General features: G+C 40.6%; 1 protein-coding gene across 6 annotated transcripts; it reads left to right on the top strand.

Moving 5' to 3' along the window:
• Window positions 1–514: 514 nt before the first annotated feature.
• On the top strand, window positions 515–8,950 carry nr2c1 (nuclear receptor subfamily 2, group C, member 1). 6 transcript variants are annotated; one of them, XM_085462231.1, is made up of 14 exons: window positions 515–634; window positions 2,874–3,008; window positions 3,164–3,397; window positions 3,541–3,619; window positions 3,736–3,915; window positions 3,997–4,147; window positions 5,676–5,772; window positions 5,999–6,183; window positions 6,526–6,679; window positions 6,791–6,912; window positions 7,042–7,184; window positions 7,545–7,682; window positions 7,773–7,878; window positions 8,057–8,950. In XM_085462231.1, the coding sequence occupies exons 2-14, from the start codon at window positions 2,937–2,939 to the stop codon at window positions 8,226–8,228; spliced, it is 1,833 nt and encodes a 610-aa protein (XP_085318357.1). In that variant the 5' UTR covers window positions 515–634; window positions 2,874–2,936; the 3' UTR covers window positions 8,229–8,950. The 6 variants fall into 6 exon arrangements, with proteins under 6 accessions (XP_085318357.1, XP_085318352.1, XP_085318353.1 ...); XM_085462226.1 differs by having other exon boundaries at window positions 5,996–6,183; XM_085462227.1 differs by lacking the exon at window positions 515–634 and adding an exon at window positions 665–827 and having other exon boundaries at window positions 5,996–6,183.
• Window positions 8,951–10,185: the final 1,235 nt, after the last annotated feature.

Raw genomic sequence — 10,185 nt, 5'->3', positions numbered from 1 at the left:
GTTTGCTGAATTTTATCGTAATCTTCAATGTAAATTTATCAGTTTGCTGCGAAGACACCGTAACCCAACTGATAAGAAAAATGTTGTGCAATATCTAATCCTCACTAATGTGATATGTCACAAATTTAAGCCCAGTTGTGTGTACTCTTGCTAAATCATTCAAGTGCAGGGATTGTGAGAAAATGGTTTAGGACATTGTAGGCAATGGAATAATAGCTGGTGTGACAGAAGCTGTTTTAAAATTTCAGAATTAAACTTAAACCTAAAACTATGTGACAAAAATGACCAACAAAAAGATTTAACAATTTAAAGTATATTGTCATTGAGAAAAACATTAATCAAATGAAAGATTTCCTGTTCATTTTCTTTGAGTTTTGATTTTTGTCATGAGTATAATGAAAGGAAGACTACATTATGAACGGTTTACCAGGAATGTGACGTCTAAACATGACAATTGCTGTAGGTTTTAGTGTACACAATATGAATCGATGTTGCCCAAATGCGCATGTGCGAGTCTTATTTATTGATAAAAAAAAGGTCACGAACTCTGACCCTCCCACTACCTGCAGCAAACACTTAAAAATATTAATTTATTTAAGGCAGCAAAATATCTGACCCAACAGCTCGTCGAAAGGTAAGACTTTATTAGTTATGCGGAGAGGAGAGGTTAAAGAAGGATCCGTGAGCGGCCAGTAACACAGGAAGGGAGGGAGTGTTCAGTAGGTCTACAGTAGGGAAGCTGCCATTAGCTACCAACTAGCAAAAAGCTAATTTAGCTCGCTAGCACTGTCGTGTGGAGCTGGGAGCATAAGACATAAGATCGGCAAGTATGTAAAGGTGCTGCTATGTTTGTGAGACTCTACAGACAGTTATAGAGCTAACATCATAGGTTAACGCATAACGTCAGTAATATCGTCAACATATATGCTATCTAGCTATGTTAGCCGCTTTAGCTAACCGTGCTACGGCTATCTAATGCTAGCGTCGCAAACCACACTGCGTAAAGCAAGCAACAGCATCCTTTCCGTAAGTGTGAGTATAACAGCAGCAATTTAAAAGTGTTAAATCGTGAGCTGTTCTCAAATGCCGACTCGCGTGGAAGTCCGGTGCCAGAATTATTGCGATTTTTGGTCAGTTGTGAAAAACGGAGCGCAACTGTTCACTGTACGATTCGGCATCATGGGCCTTGAACCCTAGCATGCTTTAACCCTTCAATGTTGACCTTTCACCCACAGGAAAAGAAATACCTTTATCTTCCGTATCGATTTTAAATAGTTGGCTGTCAGGAGGATGTATGTTTTCATACAGTGTCTTTGTCGTTCATTTATTGTTACTTTACCGCGACATTAAGCTGTCTTTTATCGCAAGGCCACCAATAGTGCATTTTCGAGCTAGCACCGGCTTGATTGGTTAGCACAGGCCACAAATTAACATGTAGTTACTGACACTGTACATAACAGATTAAATACCTATATTTTTATATTGGTTTAGTAAAAGTTATTTCAAGCAATGCATGACTTATTAGCTTTTGACATAATTTAAAAATATAAACAGATGTCGGGCTGTAACTACAAGGACTGGAGAAAACTGGAGTATGAATAATTATTGGTTATGTAAGTATAAGTTCTGCCAGACTTATTTGCTCTTAGTTGAAATATATCACGTTGTCCCAGCTCCCTTTGCAGACATCAGATTATTAAAAAACACTAATTAGATCTTTGGTAGAACCTAAGAAATATTTTTTGTGATTAAAAGATGAGTCTTCTGCTATTTTACATTACTCTTTCTATTAACATGTTATCAGTTGATTAATCAAGTTAACTTTGATTGTGTTTGTTCCTCCTATTTATAGACTAGGGCTATTGTCCAGAAATATGAGATCGAGCCAACAACAATAATAATTATAACATTAACTATAATAATATAATGATAACAGAGGAAATGTAACTCCAGGGTGACCTCTTCCTGCATTATTTGCACTGTTCATTGTAAAACACTTAGAAGCTGAACTGCGTTTCAACAAGTGTGAACTGTGAACTGAGGGATTTTCCTGACTCAAACTGACCTGTGGTGGTGTCGACTGAACTGCATATAGTTAAGTCAAAGGGCAATGTGGCCTTAATTAACAGAGGACTATGCATTTTTTTGGCCATATTAAAATCAAACTCCAATTATCGAAAAAAAATTTTTGAAAAAATACTTTCATCAAGTTCTCGTGATTTCACTGTAGTAGAAGGCCAAACCCTCTTTGGTTGGCAAATTTCTGCTTACTTAGGACAAGTCTGTGCCTTTTCTTGTTATTTGATGCCATTTGATGAACACAAACATATTTTACAGTTGAGTAAAGAAAACTACTTTGAAAAATGTGTTACATTTTTTTTTTTAATTTTTATATCACAGTTCTATATTCCTGGGAAATCCCTGGCATCTGCTAAAAATGGTCTTAAAATGTATTTGCTAGATCTCAACCTATAGAATATTATTGAGGTTGACTTTAATGTTTATTTTTAGATAGGAAAGCATTTCTGTATATCAGCTGAGACTGACTTTATTTAGCCAGTCAATCAGTGTGTTGAAAAATGAAATGACTGGCAGTTTGTTTTAAGAACTATTTGGCAATTTACTGTGAAGCCACTGCTGACTTTGCTTTTCTGTTGAATTTTTGTGCAAAACAACCAGTCATGCATATTTTTAGAAAAAGCCTCAGCATTAGAAAAAACATATTTTTATCGTGGGGGAAAGGATGATAAATCAGAAGTGATGATAAGTGATTCGGGGATTTGTTTACTGTAAGAACATTGTGAAGTAATTGTTTTGTTTTTAAAGGATATTCTCTGATCCCAACAGAGTAATACAGATGTTTAATTGTACAGGTGTGCCTGTTTCATGGGGCACTGATGTGAACGGTGGTGGAGGAAGGTGTGTGCAATATCAGAATGGATGGACAGGCTCAAAGGATTCAGCTTGTGTCTGCAGACAACAACATGGCGTTAGGACACAGAATCCAGGTGACGATATGGCCCGTTCTCCCCCAGAGACTGAATTTGTGTGAATAAATAAAGATGCGCAATTTGCTTGTAAAATGTGTCAATTCCACTTATCATTTCAGCACATGCAGTAAACACCTGCTCATGTTTTTATATATATATATATTTTTTAACAGATTGTAACTGATCAGCAGACTGGACAGAAGATCCAGATCGTCACAGCACTTGAGCCATCTTCCCCTGGAAAGCAGCAGTTTATCCTTGCAAATGCTGATTATTCTTCCGGGGGGAAAGTAATTCTGGCCAAGCAGGAAGGCTCACCCAACAAGGTCATCCTCACTACTCCAGATGGTTCTGGGGTTAATCAGCTGCTGTTTGCCTCCCCCGAACTCACTGGGCAGCAGATTCAGGTATTGCCTGAAGATGTTATTGACTCCTTCCAGTTTTGATAAACAAGCTGAAAAGTCTAATGACTGGGGCATGAATATGTTTAGTCAGCCTGCTTGCAGTGTTTGCTGTATTAAATTATTCAATTTCTGGGGTTGTTTGGCAGTTTGTGACTGAAAGCTCAGACCAGTCTATTGTGAAGCCTGTTGTGGAGTACTGCGTTGTCTGTGGGGATAAGGCCTCAGGTATGCATTAGGTATATATATATATGTGTGTATAGAGAGAAAGAGATTTTTTTTATAATGTTGGTATTGAAATGACACATAAGCACACCTGATTACATTTCCCTTTCATCTTTCAGGACGTCATTATGGAGCCGTTAGCTGTGAAGGCTGTAAAGGCTTCTTCAAACGCAGCATAAGGAAGAACCTGGTGTACACATGCAGGGGCTCCGGAGAATGTGCTATTAACAAGCTACACCGAAATCGCTGCCAGTACTGTCGACTGCAGCGCTGTATAGCTCTGGGCATGAAGCAGGACTGTAAGAAACTGTAATACTATATTAAGTTATTAAGAACCTGCACGATAAAATACTGACGTGACTATGACTTTGATCTCTTAGCTGTTCAGTGTGAGAGAAAGCCTGTTGAAGTCACTGCGAGAGAAAAATCCGTCAACTGTGCAGCCTCCACTGAAAAGATCTACATCCGCAAGAACTTGTGTAGCCCTCTGGCTGCTACACCTACTTTTGCATCCGACAAGGAAACTGCTCGGTAAATCTTACTTAAACTCTAATATACTGATAAGACAGTTGTTGTTATTATTAGTTTTGTTGAATTCTGCTAAATGTCCACAGTGTAAGAAAACATAATAAATAAAATGCGCTGTACATGTTATTTTTCTACATTTCCAATGCCTTTGCTTAGTTATGTCTGTGAAGGTTCTCAGTCATCCAGGTCATCGTAGTCAAAGGAGCTTGCAAAGAAAAGCGTCTGGACTTCTTTAAGTTACTTGAAGACGTTTCGCCTCTCATCCGAGAAGCTTCTTCAGTTCTAAGGTCAAATGGTGGAGAGTCCCAGATATAAACCTAGTGGGAGTGACCCCCCACAGAGGGACAAAAGGACCCCCTGATGATCCTCTAATCGCCTGAGCCAAGGTGGGAAACTGGGCGTGGGTCCCAATCAGCCAGAGTTTCGGGTGTGTTCATTGTGAAACCTGGCCCCACCTTATCATGCGAATTCCTGAGGTCAGATGGCCCAGGATGTGAGTGGGCGTTAAGGCGTCTGGGAAGGGATCTCAAAACTGGATTATAGATGGCAGACAGCTGGTGTCGTAAACCCCCGCCTCTGTTCAAAGATGGTCGCTCACAGTGGACATAGATGGCTTCTTTCACTCCTCTTTCAAACCATCTGTCCTCTCTGTCCAAAATTTCAGACCCAGCAACACGCTCAGACAGAAACTGGTTCACCCGAAAGACAAAACGCCAAAACACAAACTTAACAATGTGGTGTATGCTGTACAGTGCAGCGAGGAATGCTCAGACCTCTACATTGGAGAGACCAAACAGCCACTTCACAAGCGCATGGCACAACACAGAAGAGCCACCTCTACAGGACAAGACTCAGCAGTCCATCTGCATCTTAAGGATAAAGGACACTCTTTCGAGGATGCCAATGTTCACATTTTGGACAGAGAGGACAGATGGTTTGAAAGAGGAGTGAAAGAAGCCATCTATGTCCACTGTGAGCGACCATCTTTGAACAGAGGCGGGGGTTTACGACACCAACTCTCTGCCATCTATAATCCAGTTTTGAGATCCCTTCCCAGACGCCTTAACGCCCACTCACATCCTGGGCCATCTGACCTCAGGAATTCGCATGATAAGGTGGGGCCAGGTTTCACAATGAACACACCCGAAACCCTGGCTGATTGGGACCCACGCCCAGTTTCCCACCTTGGCTCAGGCGATTAGAGGATCATCAGGGGGTCCTTTTGTCCCTCTGTGGGGGGTCACTCCCACTAGGTTTATATCTGGGACTCCTCCACCATTTGACCTTAGAACTGAAGAAGCTTCTCGGATGAGAGGTGAAACGTCTTCAAGCAACTTAAAGAAGTCCAGACGCTTTTCTTTGCAAGCTCCTTTGACTTTGCTTAGTTATATTGAACTTACATTGGAAGTCTTTTATGTAACGTTATATACAATTAGAAGCTCGATTAATATTTCTGCCTGGAAATGATTATTTTGCTACACGGCCTTGTAAAGTATAATGCAATATGTGATGTCAAATCTCTTAACATCAGATCTACAAGTTTGCTTGAGTCAAGCATGTTGCTCAACATTCAGCAACCCTTCTCCAAGCTGGAAAACACCATCTTGATTCCAGCTTCACCTGAAAAGGTAACACGGATGCAGTATAACTGTATTATGCTTATATGTTTTCTACCTTATATACAAGCAGAGAACTTTAGAGTGTTTAGGATTAAACAAACAAACGAAACTCATTGCACATTCACTGATGAAGACGTGTCCTAATAAGTTTGCTGTGAACCAGTTTTGTCCCTGTTGTTTCTGGGACCAGTTCAGTGACCAGACTGTTCGATAACAACTGTCCCCTCCTCAGCAGGAGGACCCATGCCAGGGTGACCTTGGAACACTGGCAAATGTAGTAACATCCCTTGCCCACCTCAACAAGAGCAGAGAAGCGAGTGACAGCGGGAATGATCTGATGGGAGCTGAAACACTTAGCAACGGTGACAGCTCAATGACTGATATCCAGGGAGATGAACAAACTGCAAGTGATATCTCGAGGTGAGAGCTGTCGTAAGAAATCAAGATGCTTTGATGCTGATACCGAGGCCTAAAGAAGCACCAGAATGAAACTCACGAAACTCTCTGGCTTCTATTTTCTGTTTGTCATAAAGCTGTAATTGAATTTCCTGCAGGGCCATGTGGTTTCTAATTCGATCTTAAGGCTTTAATTAGACTGGCACTCTGCTGATCAAAAGTATAGCATTTTGCATCTGTGACTGTGGTGCTGTATTGCTTTGTGATGAATCTCCTGTAATATACAACTTATAAATGCAAAAGTGAGGATTTTTCAGTGCAAGCATTTTTCAAAATATAATAAGTGTATATGTTGTGTATCATTAGAGCTTTTGACACCCTGGCCAAAGTCCTGCACCCTGGTGATGGCTCAGCAGGAGAGTCCTTGGAGGCTACAATGCAGCTGATATCAGGGGACCAGTCGGGCCCTGTGGTGGAGCTGGAAGGACCTCTACTTTCTGACAGCCATATCCCTTTCAAGGTAAAAGGACAGCCACTGATTGTGACTCTCCCCTTTGATTAAAAACACCTGATTGTGTTAAACAGAGCTGCATTGTTAGCATATTTTTGTTTTCTTTCCCCATTCCTGCAGCTTATGATGCCTTTGCCTGTGCCAGAGTACCTCAATGTCAACTACATCTGTGAATCGGCTTCACGGCTACTTTTTCTCTCTATGCACTGGGCACGCTCCATACCTGCCTTTCAAACCCTCGGGTAAGCCTGTTGTTGCAAGAATATTCTTTGTGGATAATGTCTGTTAAATCACGTGTCTTTGAAGTGCACCGTTACATGTGCACGCACTGTCCTTTGTAGCACATTAACCATGTGCATTTTGTTTTACAGCGGGCAAGACAATGACATTAACCTGATGAAAGCCTGCTGGAATGAACTTTTTGCCCTGGGTCTGGCACAGTGTTCAAATGTAATGAATGTCGGCACCATCTTAAGTGCTATTATCAACCATCTCCAGACCAGCTTACAGGAAGGTAGGAGAGCTCTGCTGCTGTCTTCCTGAGAGGTTTAATACTTGTTTACAGTTTGAGAAAGAGGAAAGCTGTTAAGCTAGACAGACTCAGGGGACAGTAACACAAGATGTTCAATGAATCAAACAAATTTTTATTTTGACAATGGAAGCAACAAGTGCTAATGCATATAAAAAAACAAATAAACACAAAATCATTAAAAGCCATCCTATTCACAAAGAAAAAAACAAAATGTTGACAGTTTCCTGTTTGAAAAGGAGGACGAGGAAGCAAATGCTTATCAATTCCTACCCCTATCTTGTCTTATTCACTTTTGTGGCATGTCTGTTACATCATGCCCTTTTTTCCCCCTTGGTCTCACAGAGAAGCTGTCCCCAGAGAGAGTGAAAATAGTGATGGAGCACATTTGGAGGATGCAGGAGTTCTGTAACAGCGTGTCCAAGCTTTCCCCCGACTCGTATGAATATGCCTACCTCAAAGCTATTGTACTCTTCAGCCCTGGTGCGTAGACAATCCCCCCCGATTTGCACAAAAGCAGATTCCTTGGTGTACTCAAGTCTGACTGTGCATATACATAATTTTTTGTAACAGATCATCCGGGCATAGATAATATCCCACAGATAGAGAGATTCCAGGAAAAAGCCTACATGGAGCTGCAGGACTATGTAACCAGAACATATCCAGAAGACTCTTACAGGTTTGTAGGCTTCACCTCTGTGCTGCATAACGCCGGCAATGCTGGAAACGCACCATAAGTTTTTTAACTCTTAAAAAGCAGGACAGAGGTGTGTGTGTGTGTGTGTGTGTGTGTGTGTTGTTCTCGTAGATTTACTTGTTACATGTTGAATTTGATGTCTGTTTCTCATCAATCCCAGGTTATCCAAGCTGTTGCTGCGTCTCCCTGCCCTCAGGCTGATAAGTGCAGCTGTCACCGAGGAGCTGTTTTTCGCTGGGCTCATTGGCAACGTGCAGATTGACAGCATCATCCCTTACATCCTCAAAATGGAGTCCACTGATTATAATAGCCAGGCCGCCTCTGCTGTCTGACGCGCAGCTATTTATTATAGCGACACGAGACTGAAGATTCAGTGGCCGCCTATTCACGTCACTGAAAGGTCATAACATAATGACCCAGTTTAACTTGTGAATTTTTTTTTTCACATCTTAACTTTGTCCTTCATCTGACCCCTTAGGAACCTGTCAGTAGAGCGCAGCTCACAATTAGGACAAATAAAATCAACTCCCAATTGCAAGGAAGCCTATCTGTATCTGCCTGTTCAGGAACAAACCCTTTGAAACTTGGATGGTAGGCTTGGTGCGTGCTTTTTATTGTACATAATATTTTATCCTTAAAAGACTCCAGGCCTTGTGTTTTTTTGTTTTGTTTTGTTTTTTGGCAAATCTTGTTTGTACTTTTGACGACATCAGTATGGTTTGTTTTCATACACAGCTTTTTTTTATAGTGGTAATTATTAAGTAATTAAGAAAAAAAAAGTTGTCATAATGTGAACTGAATTGTGAGATCAATTAAAGTTAAAACTTTTATTTTTCATTTGTTTGCCAGTCCAAAGGATTGGCAACATCGCTTTTCAAAAAACTGACGTCATCTGGATCTGAAGTATTTGTGTATATAGCTTTGTATATAGAATTGACCAAGGCTAATGGGCAGCACTTGGTAGTTCGTGGGTTTCATCTTTTTTTGGACAAATTCACACGAACAGAAAATGATGGTCATATCATTTGAAAATAAAAACATCTTTCAAACATGATTGTCAGCAGGAGTTGACGGCACTGATTATTTTGAATGAATGATACTTTTATATAGCGCACACAAATATAACACGTGTTTTGCACCATTACCAGTCATGTTAAGAAAACTTTGCACATAAACAGGTTTTGTTTTCATTATCATTCAGTTTTAGGTGAAAATATTTCAGTCATAACTGCAAAAGTGCTTTAAAAATACAGCCTCACTGGAGAAAGACAACAGCTTGTGAATTGTGATAATCTGCAGATGGATGAACATTCATACTTCAATAAGAATTTAATAGTGTAGTTGTTTACATATTTACCTAACAAGCAAAAGTTCCCAGATTCATTTGCAGGAGGAGACATAAATCCCTTTGGGGTTGCATCCAGTGCACAAAATCATGCAGTTGCCTGCTATGGTGACCCCGTATGAATAAGGCAGCATCTGAAAGTAGCTTTCTAGAAGTAAATGAGACAAATGTTCTTGAGCATGCAGAGACAAAGCTCAAACACCATTTTAAACACCTTTCTCATGAACTAAATCATTCTCAGAACGAAACTGGCTCAAAGTGGTTGACCACAAGGGGTTTGTAAACCCACTGTCTCATGCAAAGCAGAAAAGCCCACTTCCAAAAGGCCATTTAACTGAGATCTATTCAGAACTTCACAGAGAAATAACGCTAACCCTAGCTATGTACTCATAAGTGCAGAGGGCTGATCAGGTGATATTTGTCACATTTATATTTTCAGTGGCTTCCTCTCCACCACAGCGCTGAAAGCATCCAGTTTGCAGCCAATCCCAGAGCCAGCCTTCCTAATCAGTTTATTCAGTCTGTTCAGTGTCACCAGCTCTGATGCTGTCCCCCAGCAGAGTACACAGTGCTTGCCACAGCTTAGTGATAGAAAATCTCCCATCATTTTGTGGCACACACTGAGAGATATCATCTTACCTGGGAAATCAAACTTACTACTCCCCTTTCTGTACACAGCTCTTTGTGTTGGTCCTGCAGTTCAGCCTGTTGTAAACAATGATGATGACGATGGTGGTAAAAGTATAACTTCCAGGGGGGAATAAATGTATTTTGTCAGACTTTTCTCTATATAAGTACATTTAAGTAATGCTTCAAAATAAGAATTTCAGGATGTCTCCTGAGTTGCAAGACCTGTTTCTAGCAGGACTTTGGTTTCACTTAGTCTAAATGCTAATTCTTGGAAGCTGAACCGCTTCTATAAACACACCAGATTGTTTACATGT

This window comes from Copadichromis virginalis, linkage group LG7 (genome assembly GCF_057382275.1).
Source record: "Copadichromis virginalis isolate Kocher_CV1m ecotype Utaka linkage group LG7, C_Virginalis_male_GT1.1, whole genome shotgun sequence".
Lineage (NCBI taxonomy): Eukaryota > Metazoa > Chordata > Actinopteri > Cichliformes > Cichlidae > Copadichromis > Copadichromis virginalis.
The sequence above is the reverse complement of the archived record's forward strand: the minus strand, read 5'-3'. Positions and strand labels throughout refer to the sequence as shown.

Coding starts and splice junctions, on each gene's coding strand:
- nr2c1 (XM_085462226.1), top strand. CDS start 2,937: ATGGATGGACAGGCTCAAAGGATTCAGCTTGTGTCTGCAGACAACAAC. Junction 7,683..7,772: donor TATTGTACTCTTCAGCCCTG/GTGCGTAGACAA, acceptor TTTTTGTAACAG/ATCATCCGGGCATAGATAAT. Junction 7,879..8,056: donor TATCCAGAAGACTCTTACAG/GTTTGTAGGCTT, acceptor CATCAATCCCAG/GTTATCCAAGCTGTTGCTGC.